Source organism: Meleagris gallopavo, chromosome 5, assembly GCF_905368555.1.
Source record: "Meleagris gallopavo chromosome 5, MGAL_WU_HG_1.1, whole genome shotgun sequence".
Classification (NCBI taxonomy): domain Eukaryota; kingdom Metazoa; phylum Chordata; class Aves; order Galliformes; family Phasianidae; genus Meleagris; species Meleagris gallopavo.
The window spans coordinates 30845504-30862606 of NC_139408.1; the positions used below are offsets into that span (position 1 = coordinate 30845504).

Here is a 17103-nt window from a genome sequence, read left to right on the forward strand (position 1 = left end):
AGCTTTTCATTCTTTAAATACTTTACTCAGTAGCTTTGTTCTACTCAAATTTTACTCTCAGGTTCCCTTTTAAAACAGTCCTTTAAACATTTTCATGCCTAGTAACTTCTTTTTAGACTGCTACAGTATGAAACAGTGGCATCTCAAAAAGAAAAAAGATTTTTCAAACTTATCTAGGCCTTTAACATTGCATTAGAATATTTTCTTCTGTAAATCATCTCTCATACATTAAAAAGCAACTGTCATTTGGTTTTCTTCCTGCCCTATATACATTTGAGGTTATAACAACAGAGTTCTAAGCCTGGCTCTGTTTTTTTTTTGTTTGTTTGTTTGTTTTTAAGCTGATGACTTTGGCAGTGGGGGATCTCTCTCTGTTACATGAGGTACCTATAAAGGTGTTGCTTTTTTTTTTCTGTATAGTATGGTTGAGAAAATAATAGGACATAGTTGAGGAGGATTAAACCTTTTAAAAAGTGGATTTTGCAAAATCTGTGGCATGGACAAAGATTGGTCAGATTTTGCTTGAATCAGCCCACATCTGCTGTAAGAAGCAGTAGGTCTGCAGACAGGCTGTAGCTTTTGTCACATCAAGGGGAATCCACTGAATCTTGGCCTTCATTTAGGATTCCCTCCTGATGAGCAAATTCCCATGACCGCTTTTGAAGCTTTAAAAGCTTTGGTTTTGTTTTAAAAGGCCTCTGAGCATAGTCAATGTTTTCATAGGCATTTAGAAACAAAAAACGGAGCTTTTAAACCTTCAAACATCGCTGCGGGGATTCACTTCACTTCTCAGCAGACCAAGTCTGAGATAACACCTGCAAGAAGTGTGTATGTGTGCATGTGGGTTTTGTGAAAATCGTGATGCACCATCTCAGCTGACCCACAAATGTGATAGTGTGTGCAAGTGCATGCACATCTTATTGTTATGTTTTACTTCTATTTTTTTTTTAAAGCAAATTATTATTTTGATTCTGTGGGACAACTGATGAGGGTGAGCCTATTTTGTTTTTAGATTGTGTTTGTTTCACTTCCGAATATATCTTATGGTGCAAATGTTAACAAATGATCTTCATAGGAACAGACTGAGTGAAAGTCCCTGTCTATGCTTCATTGTATAAAAACAGGGGAGGGGGGAGGGTGGACTGATGGTATTCTTTTTGTTTGGTTGGTTTGTTTTGCTTCAGACTCACTTTTTTTTTCCGGTGTTCTTTAAGTATACGTTCATACTATATCCAAACCAGGTCTGTGATTGTCATATTGGAAATAATACACAAAAGAAATGAGCAGGCAAGCACTGTTTTTCAGCTATGTTTCTTAGATGCCGCAGCTGAAATTTTGTCATATTTCTGGGGGAGGGGTGAGGGGTTCTTGGAATTAAGAGTAGATGCTAAATGAAGATATTAACAGTGCTTTTCTCCTATCTTGTGTTGCTCTCAAAACACCTGTTAAAACAAACATGCACATATTTCGGGATTGATGATACTGACTGGCAAACTTGGCACCAAATAACCTGCTGAAACTAAAATGTTGATGCAGAACATGTGCTTAACTTAACAGTCCATAACCCTGTTTTCAGAATGCTGGAATACCTACCCTGAGGAAAGCTCATAAAACTAAGGTCTTTAGAGTTCATAGATTAGACCTGAGAAGCTGCAGTTCTTTTTAAGAATATGTATCTTCATTGACTCCCATTAATTCAAGATGGTCAAGTGTATGGTATGAGAGTCCTGAAAGCACCAAGGGGGATTTTTTTGAAGGCATGCTTTCTCTAGGTTCAGGGTCTGAAGTAGTGAGCAGAAAAGGAGTGCTTAGAAAGACAAGCAGTCTGCATTTGGAGAGACTACAGATTGCAGGCAATTCTGTAAGAATCTCAGATCATTATCTTTGGGTATTTAATTGAACTTTTTACAATATGTCATGCTTAATTCTTCTAGAAATTCCCAGTACCCTCAATATTCTATTGCTTAGGATTAGGCTGAGTAATTTGGAATACCTCTAGCCATGTTTCCCTATGTGTAATGTCCCAGCCACATCTGTCTTACTTTACTATTAAATATGTAATTTATAACTAGATAGCAATCCTGACAAACTTGTTTGAATCCATTCTAGAAATAAATTGTTTTATATTTTGTGTGATAACTTCAAGTTTCTTTATAGTAACTGTCCTCAATAAAGGAGGAATATTTGTTATATTATCATCATCTAGAGGCAGTAGAAACTGAAAAGCTGAGCTTTTTAGGACCTATTTTTGAAGTGTTCCTGGAGAAATAAACTTTCTGTGCCAAGTAAACCTGGATTTGTAATAAATGAACACACATCATTTTTTCCTTTTCTGCTTGTCCACACAGGGTGCATATTTGTTTGTTACTTTTAAAGGGAAGAAATTAGAATAGCACATATTAAACTGAACAAGGATTTTCTTCATTAAATTTTTCTGGCTGCCTAGTTTTTCCAACGAATTATTTGCTGTTTTCCATTTCACCAAATGTGTGCTATTTTTGCCTCTGAACTATATGCTTTACTGTTACACACTTTGGAATATGGTCCTTTTATTTCTCTTTCTTTATTTTTCTTTTTCTGGAATAAAGCAGAAGCATCTTCTTGTGTAGAGTGATATGACAGAAAAGGAAAATTAAATTCTGCAGCAGTGAATTGCTGAGGGCTGGGGGGCGGACTGTTTTTTCTCAGTGTTCCTTACACTTTTCTGATAATTGAACAGAACTTGGGGGGAAAAACTAAGTTGCTCTTAACAAGAAAATGATTTATAAGTACAACATGTTACGTATCTTGATGAGAACAGTGCATTGTTGGCAGTGACTGTGTGCATTACATTATACTACCTTTTGACAACTGGGTGTCTGCTGGGGACATCTGTGAGGGGGTGACCTTTTGCTCCACAGAATGCTCCAAAGCTGGGGAATGCAGTTGTCTGTTGGCCACCACGCAGGGCTGCCTAATGCCAGCCTTGTTCCTGCCTACTGCCTCAGCACCCTAAGCGCACCCCAGCGGGTGAGCTGGAATCTGGCAGACTGTCTTGAAGAAAAGGCAGCTTGCTTTTACCTTACAGGAAGGGCCAGGGTTAAGCCAGGGCTCTCAGACAGTATGAGATCAGAATGAGACCCTTAGCCTACATGGATTCCAATTAACCAATAAGTCACCTGAACAAGAATTGCTAATGACTGGCATGCCTGCCACTCCTTCAGATCCTTTACTTGTGTTGATGACTTGTTACTGATTCTCCAGCCCATGCAGATGCAGCACATCACCATTCAGATGGCAGGTTCAAGTTGTAAATCGCAGTGTGCAAGCACAGGAGGTCCCAGCCTTTCCTTTTGCAGGCGGTGGGAACGGGAAGGAGGAGGAGGGCTGTGGCGGATCGGGGAAGAAACAATAACAAAATTCATTGGTCTGAAAACATTCCTAGTACTTCTGATTTTCTTGGAAAAGAAAAATCTCATGTGCTGGCTGTAATCTGATAAACTTTCTATCAACATGCTCATTTTTATTTTCAAACTTTGATTTCCTAGTACATGTGCTTGCCTCTTTGAACAGCATCAACACGTTGGCAATTGCTTCTTGTATTGCCATATTGGGCTGCTGTGTTTGTGGTACTTGTTCACGGCCAGCCACTGGCTGCCTTATGGTCAGCAAGGACCCACATCCCACTCCTCATAGGGACAGCGGTTGTTTCTGGTCTTGAGCGGCTGTAGTGCTCTCTGCGTGTGATTTTATTTTTTAATCTTTTCTAATAAAAACAACAACAACAAATAAACCCCACAACAGATCATTTCTGGCTGCTAAAACAAAGCAGCAAATATTCCTTCCCAAAAGGTGGAGCTGCTTGAAGAAAACAGGTTACTCCCCCCGCAACACCCTTTAGTCCCACAGAACGACTGCATGCTTCAGCACAGATTTCTCTGCTAGTTGGATCCCAGGAGGCCTTATTGAGTGCAGCACTGCTGAGGGAGTTGCAGCTGTATAAAGTGGGGGGAAAAATGTAGTTTGTACGAATTGTTCTTTACCTTGGTTTGGGTTCACAATGGCAGCTGCACTCCGACTTTGTGTGTGACAGCACAAAGGACAGCAAAAGTGAAAAGCAAGTCAGCAAGTAGAGAGACAAAAGCAACGATCAGCTAATACAGCTCCACATGGCCTTACTAATTTATGAGAAAAAAACTGTTCTGTTCATTGGATCAGCACTCTGAGGAGGCAGCTGGAATTGTAGGAAGTTTTCATTGAGTCTCCTGAGCAAGTAAGGAAGCCACTAGAGATTCTTCTCAGTTTGAACTTTATCAGGGTCTACGCTTAATCAATATGGTATTGGAAAAAGAATTAATTACTAAAGCAGAATAAAACAGCTGCATTTTAAACTAAGGATCCATCAATTCAGTAATCTTCCAGTTACAGGCTAGGTGCCGTGAGGATCATTTTGACTCCATGTAATGAGGAACTGAGGGAGTTTCCTCATGAACAGGCTGGGAATTCACATTAGCCTATTTCAGCTATTTGTCATCAGTACAACTCATTTCTCCCCTTCTGAATTACAATTTGTATTTGATATACTGTCAAACCCACAAAATTCCCATATTCATGGAACTGAAAGCATTAATGCGGAAATCATTGTCACCATGAGAAAAAGTCTTAACCTTCCTGAGCCTCTTTATTCTATAGGCTGCGGCTTGAGTGGTTTCATGCCGGACATACCTCTATTGTGTTCATTGTGAGGGTCAGAGACCTGCCTGTTGAAGAAGCAGTAATTTGAACACAGCCTGTAAATGTTTCATCTGTAATTTCCATAATGGTGAATTTCAAGGAGGGCTGAGAAGGGTTATGGGAGATGAATTAGGTTTTTAGTGAGCTCATTAGGAAGCCAAACAGAGTTTAGACAGCAAGGCGGTGAGTGTGGCTGTAATCAGTTCTGCTCGCTTTGTTCCCTGCCTTCGGGACATTTTTTGAAAACTTCATGGCAGGGGCTGATGAGAATATACTGAGCAGAGGCTGCAATCTGATGGTTGACTTGTTGATTTGTAAACCTCTTAATTCATTTTTTGTTCAATTTAATCTTTTCTTTCTTAAGGAAAATTAGTTGAATGTTAGCCCTCTTTGCACTATTCACCTCTTAAATTATGCTCATTTTGAGGAGCTTGTTATGCCTGAATAAACATGAAATGACTTGGCATTTTCCCATAAGAGGCACACCCATTTTAATACCATGTATTTACCATTCCTGGAAATGTCTCATTAACTTCTGAAAATCTGTGAGCATGATATTTTTGGGCTACTGTAACACACCTCTTGGCAGTCACAGAAGGCAGTTTGGTTAATGCCTCATAATATCCATTTTTATTCTCAACATGAAGAAAGGCTCTCTATAGAAAATTGATGCAGTTTGCTCTGCTAATTTTCATGCTCATTCCAATTAATTTAACATGACCCAGATTTTCTTCCTCGGGCTCATCCTGACTAATTAGTAAGGCAACACCTAGAACAAGTTCTGTTTAATAACGTTGAGGAACACTAGTTGTGAGTGATTTTGATGCTAATAAAGATATTCACTGATGGGACAGATATTTGATGTCAATTATGATATGTAATTTAGAAGTCCCAATGTGCTGGATACGGTATAGGAAGGCTGACAAATCGCTATGGGAGATTTTTTAAATTTTTTTTAAAGACTTCCAAAGCACCTAGCTGTCCTTGGGGACCAATTAGTTTATTTTTTTTATACAACTAGTAGCATTGTCAACTAATTCCACAGTAATAGATGGGGTGGTACAGCTAAGGAAGTACAATCTATGAACCACCATGGGCTAGGGCCTGGACCCATGTTATCTGCTGAACTATATCACAAAAGGTAAAAGCAGTCATGGGTTTCTGAAAGAAGGGCTGGCTGAGGAGAAAGGAATGGTGTGCTCATCTGCTTGATTTAGCTTCTCTTTTCTTCTCTTTGTCCAGATGATTCAATTTGGTAAGAAATAAATGGTGTTGAAAAAGGCGCTTCATTAATGATTTGCAAATGAATTATGGATGTTGGTATTTCTTATTTCATAAAAATTGCTCTAGATCTGCACTTCATGTGATAATTTTCTCCTCCAAGGGGGAAGTTATCTGCACTAAAACATGCAGGGTGAGTGATTATGTAAGTGTGCTCACTGCAGTGGTACACATCGGTCCTGGTCCCTGAGAGACCTGGCTGGCTTTGTATGTGTCATCCACACTGGCAGCAGGTGGAGAGGAGGCTCCAAAGAGCATTTATTTCATTGAGGTAGGAATGGGAAAGGCCAAATGCCATTTTTTAACATAGTCTCTCAGAACAAATTCCCATTTATGTCACAGGAATTGGATATGAATAAGTACAGGATGACAATGCTATTAATACTTTGGGATTCTGATCAGCCACGGATACAAAAACTTGTGTGGCTTCTTTACTGAAGTTGCAACACTAAGATCTGCTTTTGCTCCTAGTAACATATATGAAAATAGAGCTCTTCAGTTGAAAAAGAAGTGTCCTTGTATATCTATTTTGATCACATGTACTTCTCTGTCCAAGAAACTGCATTCTACTTGAGAGCTTAAGGATGGAAGCACATATTGTGGCATTTTAACTCTTTAAGATATGTCTATTGAGATGAACAAGAATTAATAAAAACAATTTCCAAACTCACATTTGAAAAAATGTAGTGCTTAAATGAGAACATGAGCATGTTGACATATTTGTCTCTAAAAGCAGCAATATATAGCATTCACTTATCTAAGAGCCACCACAAATTACTATCTAAAGGAATTTTGTGTGTTACTCATTTAAGCACTTTTGAAAATCCTTATCCCTAAAAGTTTGCTGAAAGACACGTCTTTGTTAACTGAAAAGAGAACAGAATTTTGTGTGTTAGATAATGCTCTAACACTATTAGCATCTCAGTCCTCAGCCTGCTGCATGAATCTCTGCTAAGTTTTAAAAGATGATTTAGTAGTAAAATAGAAAGTAAAACAGATAGTAAAACACAAGTAGAAATAGCAAAGGGAAGTTAATGTCTTTGAGGCAAATCTTAACTTATAGAATCCTATTTGCCTTTTTTTTAAGCTCTCTCATTGGCATCATTTCACATAGGTTCTAAAAAGGAAGGGGAGAAGGAGAGAGTCTGTGTGAAATTTATTCCAAACATAATGCATTTAAACACCGTAGTTTTCATCTTGATACCACAAACCAACTGAGAAACTGTTCTTGTGTACAGCCTTGCTGTAAAGAGTCAAAGATGGCCTTATCTTCAGCAATCCCTAACCAGTGTCAGAACATGACAATTCCTTGTTCTGGGTCAGCAGTGAATACCTCACTCAAATGGTGCAAAGTCAGCCAGTTCTTAATTTTTTTTTATCTCCTCAAGAGTGCATTCAGCGACTTTAGCACTGAGAAGAATGACTCCCCTGCCTAGGATGATGAAGATCTGGAAATGTGCTACCTCAGCACGTTTAGCCTGGACTGCTGCTTGATTGGTGGGGCTTAGATTTGATCTTATGGTGTATGTGTCAGTTCTCTAATGGGCTGGGTGAATGGCCTGTCCAGGGGGAAACTCAACTGAACTCATCTGAACCTGAGTCTGGAATAGAAGTCTCGTAATTCTCCAGGATTTTTTTTTGTTTGGAATCTGTTCATACAGCCAGTCTTATCTCTTTTGGTGGGATATGGGGTTCTCTGGAGCCCAGTGCATTGGGTTCTTACTCAGGGGAAAAAGGCAGTCTAGGAATATTTTGTAGGCACTGTGTATTTGTCTTTGGAAATGCTTTCTTCTGTGGTGAAGAACATGAAATCAAAATACAGGCTAATGAATAGAAAAACAAAGCGTCAGGTGTTTGGGGAGAGAAGTGTCTGTGCTTTTCAGTTTTGTGCTGTGAACCTCTAGGTAAATAATGTTAAAACAAGTCATCTACTTTTAAGTTTTGCTATTTTTTTGCTAAACTGTTTTGTAAATCCATTTCCTGGAAAACTTTGTCAAAAGCTTTTCTCTGTGTTTCTACAAAATTTTGCTCTACCACGTTTTTTTGCTCACTTAAAGAAGGTCTAAACCATCCTACAAGATAGGCTACGTGCAGAGAGCAGAGAAGGCTATGACCTTCTCTTCTTGATCCCTTGCTTTTTTTTTTTTTTTTTTTTTTTTTTAAATTGTATCATCACAGAACAATCCCATAAAACTCTAAGATAAGAGAAAATAAGTTGCTTGTAAGTCTTTCTGATATTATAAAGACAATTTGCAGGACAAGAACCCTGAAAAGATGTTCATTGAAAGTAAACGTGGGCAGAACCAAAGCACTGAGTTGTCAGCTGGGACAACTCACCAGCTGCAGCAAGCATTGGATCAAGCCCTTCATTGGGCTTGTACAAAATATCATACTACTTATAAACAATATGTCTCCAAATACCTAAAAAACACATTATATTTTAAGTATGGGGTTTAACTTAAACCTACAAAAGTAGACTGTCACTGTTCCAACGTAACCCTTCACATTCTGGCATTTTCCAGACTGCCAGCCAAATGAACACTTTAGGAGGAGGTGCATATATATGTCCACAGCACCCAGCGAGTTAATCCACCCTACTGTGCATAGGTGTTGGAGCTCATATGGTATGTAAGATTCGCCAAGTTTGGAGTTGTTTCGTATTGTTACATTTTCTAAACTATGCATTCACAGCAAGCATCTTTTTTTGATGCTGCTCAGGTGTATGTGAATGCATATCAAGATAGTGCTCATTATTTGTGTTTTATGTAATATACACCTTTGCATACATTTTATCACCTAGAAAATCTTTTATGGTTCATTTTGATGCTTTTCTGTCCAAACATCTTTTTTTTTTTTAAATAATAAGCCATGGTGGTTTTTTTTTTTTTTTTTTTTTTTCCTATAAATCTTCCCATATACTAATGTGCATTTGAACTTGTGGCCTAACAAATGTCCTCATTAATAACTGAAGCTTTTAAGTTAGTGTCTCTCAGGAATAAATGTCTCTTACATTTCTAGTTGTAACTTGTTTTGGAAGCAAAGAATTGCTGCGAATATATACTTGCATGTCATGGTTCAGACTAGCACTGATTATAGCTAAATAAACCTGGAAAGTTTTAAATGTGCACAGTACACAGACTCTTAGTGGACACCAGTTTAAGGGATGTCTCCTACACAAGTTGCAGTGTCCAACTGCAGGTCCTCTTAAGGGAACAGTACGACATCCAAACACCTCACAGTTTGTATAACAGCTGTTTGGAAAACTGAAATACTCTAAGTGCTACTTACAAAATGAAAGAAAATTTTTATTCCTAAAGAACCACACTAATTTTTTAATGAAGAAGAACAGTACAGGATATTAGCAATCATCTACTTTGTAATTTTCCATATTCTATTACTGTTAAATATAAACAACAATTGCAAAATGTTAAAGGTTAAATATTGATGAGATACTGAACTTAATTAGTTAACTTCAAGTGCAGGTAGAATTTTACTGAACTTAGTTATTTGGCTCATATTTGAAATTATTATTCTACTGACAAAAATGACAGAATAACAAATAACAGGAGAAGGAATGATACTTAAAATCAAGTGTAGCTGTAACTTACTAACACTGGTACAGTAGATTGAGGAAATTAGAAAAAATATCCCTTCTTCTCCAGTGGGGCTAGAGATGAAAAACAAAAAAAAAAAAGAAATGGTCTTTTAAAGAAGATGTGCTTTAGGCAGAAAAAAAGAAGGTTTTTTGTCTCTTGATTTCTTTAATGACTTGTTATTGTTGTCTCAGCTGTGACCAGAGTCTGCAGCTGGTATTCTTAACAGAATTACTACAAGAATGCTAAAAATATTTCTCTAAATATATGTAGAAAAGTGATTCGGAAAGAACAGCATTTAGACTGCAGTATGAGAACATTTTCTGTGACAGTGTTTAGTATGATGAAAAATTTAAGCAGAAAAGCAGCTATTTACATTCACATTGCAAAGTAATTATTGGAGCAAGCAAAATACTTAAGCCTAATTTAATAATGCTTTCCTTCAGCCCAGGTGCCAAAAACTGTGTGTAAATTTCACAACTTGTGCTGGGAGGTGAGGGATAAATGAAGTTAAAGCCCTGTAGAAACAAGTGCATTGAATGCCTTCCCTTTTGTGAGGTACAAAGCGAGTTTCGCTTTTAAACAGAAGAGCGTCATAAATCAGCATAAACCACAACTTTTAATGAGTAGGTCTCTTCTGGAATTGTGCAGTGCTTGCAATTCTGTTTGAACAAGACAAGGATCTGGTCTTGCACTCCTTACTCAGGCAAAACTGCCACTGACATTAATGATAATTTTGCTTGAACAGAACAAAGTGCTTGACGGCAGTTATGCCAGCACGAGGGGTGTGAGATCAGGATGAACGTGCAAAAAAGTACATCTTCAGATGAATGTACCTTTGACTTCTCAAGCTAGCATTTCCTCAAACTACAAGAATCTTAATTGTAACATTTGCTGGTGCAGAACTTAACATTTACCATTCTGGGAAAGACTTTCTGGACTTCAGTAACCTGATCAGTACAGTCTCCTTTTGGTCTCTGCCTCTTTCTGGTTCTTTGTATTGCAGGGCTGATGATAGTATCTGGCACATTCCTTGGATGACTTGAAGATAGCAGCCTTCTGTGTTTGGGGCTGAAAGATTGTGAACTCTGTGTTAGCAGAAATGCCACACAGGGGAGTGAACTGAACATTAAAAAAGCTTTAGCTTTTAGGTACTGCAGTGCAAGCAGAGTTGAATTTGAGAGCTGGGACTTAAGTGGACATTTGTCCCTGCTTTCTTCCTTAATAAAATCTGAGTGTTAACTGTGGATAAGGGCATTTGGGAGATCACTAAAAATGAATCATTGAGTGCCCAGAAGAGCTTTATTATGATATACTATGGAGAACTACAGAATATACCATGTACTTTTTATGTGCTTATCGGATGCATGTATGAGTTACTGTTGCTAAAGTAAATTGTTTTTTCCTTTGCTGCAGAAGTAAAATAATTCCCTGAATTAAAATGGCAAAATGAACCTCATCGAAAACTGGATCAGTGTGGTCCTTTCCAGCCCCATGTTCCCATCTAATTTTCTTTTACTCCATTAAAGGCTATTGAGCAAAAAAACACAAGCTCCAGCCAGCAGTGTTTGGTGCGCTGTGTTGTGCGTGTGTATTCCATTTTGAAAAACCCTAACAAAATAATGAATCTGGAAAAAAATCTCCAGGTTTAAATCCTGACTGTCCAAACTGAGTAAAGAAAATAAAGAAATTTAAAAGATCCACAGAGAGACATCAGGTGCCAGAACTGAGCCCCTGCAGTTAGGCCCAGGGACCTGGCTCGGTTTGTTTGCCCCCGTGGCAGTCATGCTGGAGGAGCTATCCTGTTCCTGATGTTCCACGTGGATGTTGCCACTGCTCAGTTAACCACTGTGAAAATAGCGTGGAAAATAAATTATTAAACTATACTGTTATTACTAACTTGCCAGCTCTACAGAAACAAATGCAGCCACATTTACATATGTGTCCATCTGTCTGTTTTTACACTTTATGTCTTCAGCCAGTGGGTGAAATTGTTTTAATCCAAGCCGCAGTCTGATTTTTTTTTCTTCGATATTTATGTGTGTGTGTGCATATGTTATTTGTAGATGGACATGCATATTCCCGACAGTAGCTAGTTCTTAATTGTTCTTTTAAGTAACCTAATCTTTCTGGCCATGGCAGTTTTAACTGGCGAAAGCAGCAGAGTTCTCCATGGATAATTTTCGTTAGTTAGCAGATTGTTACCATCTCAATGTTGCTGAAATCCCTAATCTCAGGTCAGCGTGAAGCTGCAGCGGTTACAATCCTGTTGCCTGATGCAGTGTGAATGGAAGTGCTTTCTGTCAGAAACATGTGGTCTCTTCAGTGGAGAGCCTGCGTAAATCCTGTGTAAATAGAGGGAGGCTAACAAAGGATGAGCCCCTGCAGCTCAGAGCATTTGGAGCCATTTGGAGGCTGAATTTGCTAAATGCTGCTTATACCGCCTGAAAAGTTGAAGAGAAAGGAGCATAAAATCCCTTCTTTTTTCTCTTTCTGCTCCTACCCTGGGGGGAGGGTGTTAAGGGCCAGGGAAGCCTGAGGTAAGCCTATGAAGACTGTTTTTTCAGTGCTCTTTTGAGTGTGAAAAAGGTGGCATGGGTCACTGTCCCCTCTTTAATGTCGGAAAACCCACACAGTTAGTAAATGTTGCATGTAAACTAAAGCATTTCATCCCTTCTCCTGCACTCCACGGCAGTGGGCCATGAACTAGTCACTTGAAAATCGCAGAAAAATTTCACTTCAACATGTCCGGACAGTTTAGCACAGCAGGAACGTAAGAGAGATCAGTAATTAGCAGGTTGCTTTGCTGTTCCCCTCGTCTGCCTTGGAACACTTTTTTCACCTGATGTGAAAAAACGTTGAATTACAATGCACAAAACACAAACCCACTGGCTATATAAAAGGGCTTAAAATTTAAACCAACGTTTGTTAGTTTTCTCTGTAAAAAAGGTGGAATAATATGTTGGCTTTCAGATATAAGCAGTGAGAATTCTCAATTCACTTCACAAATAAGCATAAGCTTTAGACATCCAACAACTGAGGGCTCAAAATCCAGCCTTTTCTCTTAATTCTTGGACAGGAAGGCAATGAAAGGGGAAATGTGAAATATCACTGCTCTGCAAATAATTTCTAAAGATTTGAGTCACCAATTTTACTGCATGTACAGATATAAAAATAATGTATCTGGAATGTCATTGCTACTCTAAAGTAAATAATTAACTACTTGTAAATGCCTATTTATAAATGAGATAAATTGATGAACATAGAAAGGTGCTTCTCCAGACACAGAAAATAAACAGGTTTTTTTTTCTGTCTCTTGCTTTAAATACATGGAATACCATGCAACTCTTTAAGGCTTTAGCACATATTTCCAGATGGTAATGGAGACTTTTTCCTGACTGAGACAGCGTTGCTAAAATATGGTTAGATCAAGCAGAACTCCTTTGTAGGTAAGGTCTAATAGTGGCCTGAGTTCTTTTTGTTTTCTTTCCATTTGAATTTATAGTTGTCATTAACATCTGGATTGTGTGAAATTTGTATAAGTACATCTTTATGTTATTAGCCCAAAGCTTTTGTGTGGCTTTGTATTCAGGATTTTCCAAAAGAACGGCAGAGAGAAGAGCAGCCCTTTATTTCCTTCCAGCTGCTAGAAGGGCTAAAAGATAACATCTGTAGTAAGAGAAATGGTGGTGCCATCTGTATGAAATCTTCCTGCTGCTTTCAGTGCAAGAGCATCCAACATCTCTTACTCTCCAAAATGCTCCCTCAAAACTTCATCTGACAATGAACCATCAGATGTGTCTGGTGTCTCAGACATGCAGAGGGGAGGGATTGTACGGGGCTGGCTACAGCAGCTTACCTGAGGACATCCCATTCCTTGATGTGACAAGTGGCAGTTGAGCATGCAGGTCAAACTGGCACGCCTCTGACTTGCCTAAACTGCTTCCAATGGCTCCGTCCCACCTGTAGTCAAGCTACTCAGTAAACAGTTCCCACTTTACTGCCAGAGTACTGGTATGATGGCAAATCTCTGATCTGTTGCTTCTGGGGGTGTGAGAGACTAAGTCAACTGTCATGAACGTTGGTAATTCAGATGAGGAGAAAAGAAAATACAGTACAACCAATAATTTATACAAAGAGCTATGAACTGCTGAAGCTGTGAGGCTAAAAGCCTGATGTTTTTAACAGGATGGAATGGAGGTAAGGAGACCTCCTGAAGGTCCTTTGATTCTGGAACTGAACTCCTCACTCTGTTACCTCTCCCCACAGCACAGACTGTCACATCCTCGAAACATATTCAAACAGTTCTCTATTGCTAGCTTTTTTTTTTGACAGTGGTAATTAATCATGTATTTTTATTTTTTTTTTAAGATTTTTCTCTTGTGATGGTGTTGATCTCAGTAATAAGCTGAACATATTTGTTAATAATGGTTTAGAATACTTATGTCTCCAGATGGACACTTTATATGTACAAATAATTGCAAATTCTGAATATAAGGATGTATGCAGAATCTCCTCTTTGTTTTGCATTAATACCTACATATTCAAATCTGTCAAAATGCTAGGCAAAACGATTATGGAGTAGTTTTCAGAGTCCTTTAATATGGCTTTCATTTTGTTGCACTATTTTTAGTGAAATGGTGAAGTGCCTTTTTTTGTCCTTGTTAGATATCCCTTCTCTTATCTCTTTTCCTTTAGCATGACAAACCATAAAGCCGTAAGGGAACTCTGATGAAGAAACTCAAACACTGAGTCCTGAAGTGTATCTTTCTAGAAATCGCTTTTCTTGCTGCTCTGCTTGTTATGACGGTAACGGGAACTATTTCTGAAATTTGAATCAGGGTTGTTAACCAGGCTTTTGTGCTTTCGCATCACTAGGGTATCCTTTTCAGTTCTCCTTTTTTGCTTACATAGATAACCTCTTATCTGTCATGTTAGCAAATAATGAAAAGATGATGGAAGGACTTGATGAGCATCTTCTAAGCAGTTCTAACTTCTTGTTTCCCTGGGTCTTTACTCTGTGAAGAACATAAACAAGGACCAAGATTGAGTTAATACTGAGGAGAGGTCTTCTGTAGGACTGGACACTGTCTCTCTTTGTATTCTTAGCTGTGTGAATACTGGAATCAGCAAGTTGTCTGCCCAGGGAAGTCAGTTTGCAGCAAGGTGAATTTGAAGTTATATACAATGGAAAGTCTCCTCTACTTATACAGTGTGTTTTAAATGAATAGTAGTCTGCTTTGCTTTCAAAGCAAAACGATTTATCCTGTGGGAAGAAGTTCTCAGCACATGCTAAACATGTCTAGTGTGGAAGCCTAATTTCCTGCTGTGTGAAGAAGCTTTGCATCTCTAACCTCCTCCACAAGCCCTTCCCCTGGAAGAGAACATTTGTAAGAAATCCCATGTAGGTCACTTTACAATGTTTCTTGTATACTTTGACATCTACCTGTGTGACCTAATATAGGAAACCTGCTGTAGCAGAGAAGCTGGACTCAGTGATGTCCAATGATCCCTTCCAACTCCTATGGCACTATTTCTGTGATACTCACTCAACCTTTCTTAGAGGTTGCTGAGACTATTATACATCACATGATCTGAAACAAGCTCAGTAATGTGCCTGAGTCTCTCCTGACTTGAATCCTGTGTAGTCATTGACATATCCATAAAGAGAGTGCCACTTAAAAATTTTCCACTCTCCTAACCTAAAGATAAGGTTTTGAAATCACTTGTACTCTTTGCATAAGAATAAATGAATGAATAGTGTGAGAAGCAGAAGAAGGTTACCCTCTGTATTTTTGCTGTGTTGTGAAAGAAAGGCCAGAGGGCCAAAATCTAGGCTTAATTTCTCCACTGGAACACTGGGTTAACTATGCTTGTATAATTGCTATTTCCGTGCGTATTAGGACTTGTCTCTGCTCTTATTGCAAGGTACAGTCCAAGTCAAGATGTGAACAGTTTATAGAAGCACTGCCACTTCTAATGATGTTTAAAATGATTTAAAATTGGCTTAATTCATGCAGCAATTAAAACATGCTGAATCCAATGTGCAGTAGAGTGACGTTCATATCTGCCAATTTTATTCCACTGTTGATAATTTTTTTTTTCATTTAAAATAATTCCTATTTTATTTGGATAAGGCAAACTAGGATCAGGCCCTCCATATCTGAGAATTAAATCATTCTATCTTGGAAGCATCTGTGAAGGGCTACTTGTATGATTTCTTGCAACAAGAAACAGCCAGTAATGTCAGCAGTTGTAGTGCTATTAAATATATGACAATACAGCTTAACAGGATTGGGCCTGTAGTTTACCAGGAGCAACAAATCTTGCAGTGTGTGTTCATCTGCTGAGGTAATTTGGAGGTATGATATTTGAATATCCTTTCATGAGGTTATGGAGCAGATTAAGGAAGCACTGTCTCTTACCATTTTAACTACTGATTAAGCTAAGAAGCCAATGGAAGCTTTAGCTGAACTTTCATCTCCTGGGCTGCTATTAGCTTTTAAAACTAGGATATTAACAACCTTTCCAAAAGATCTAAACATTGATTTAGCATGTAGGTGACTCCTGCTGAGGATACCCACAAAGCATAGAGTGTGTATGTAAGGAGAAACAGGAATTTGTCTGTTCATAGTGTGAACAAGTGCTTCTATGGTGAGAAAGGATGGGGCAGAAAGCAAGTTTTATAGCTACATGCATCCTATGCATACACACATAGCTTTTACATACAGAGACAAAGATATCTTTATCCACACGACAGATAGACAAACAGACTGACTGACTTCAAACTTGCACTTTCAGTGCAGATTTTTCCCCCCCATCTCCGGGTACTGCTTTTCAAAATTGCCTGAGGCTACAGTACAGCACCTCAGATCCCCAAGGCCCATTGCCTGGCTCCTAATAGCCACTCTCCATCTGTGTCACATGAACAGCTGATGAGATAGCTCCAGTGTCTGTATTTTGGAGAGCATATCCACCCAGGTTAAAATGCTGGGGTTGCCAAGGAGCAGTCAGAAGCCATTAGTGTTTGTGAGAATTTGCCTTGCAGCAGTTCCTTGGCATAGTGGAAAGTAAGTGTGTGTGTGTGTGTGTGCATGCACGTGTGTGTGTGTGCTCATCTGTGATAGAGAGGTCTGGGGTGGAGTATGGGGGGTGGGCAACAAAAAGGAGCACTTTGTAAATAGCTAGCATCATACAAAAATGAGCATTTGGTTACAGTACATAGGGCTTCTGTGCTTTCTTTGATTGGTTTGCTGTGATCTGACTCTCCTTTTTCTGTCTTTAATGGAAACAAACAGAAAAGAAAAGAAGCATGAGAAAGAGCGGTGACTTCGGGGTCTTGCTCTGGTGTTTGGGCAGATGGAAAGGAGCTGCTCTGCCTTGGGGCAGGGTGGTTGTAATGAAGTGGCCTGTCAGTCTGTAAATAGTGAGGGTCATCTCTTCCATGTGATGGAGGGTATCACATTGCAGTGAAAATGGAAATGTCAATAAAATTAATCTGCCAGCTCTTTGCTGT

At 38.8% G+C, this 17103-nt stretch overlaps 1 protein-coding gene across 11 annotated transcripts in view; it reads left to right on the forward strand.

Annotated features, from left to right (window-relative positions):
- Positions 1-17103, forward strand: part of MEIS2 (Meis homeobox 2) — a 167641-nt gene that overhangs the window by 32341 nt on the left and 118197 nt on the right. For 7 of the 11 annotated variants that reach the window (XM_085225082.1, XM_085225090.1, XM_085225091.1 and 4 more), the window contains exon 8: positions 8517-8618. The exons of the other annotated variants lie outside the window; for them this stretch is intronic. In XM_085225082.1, the coding sequence (XP_085081208.1) occupies positions 8517-8618 (102 nt within the window). The remainder of the gene's footprint in view (positions 1-8516; positions 8619-17103) is intronic. 11 annotated transcript variants of the gene reach the window in all.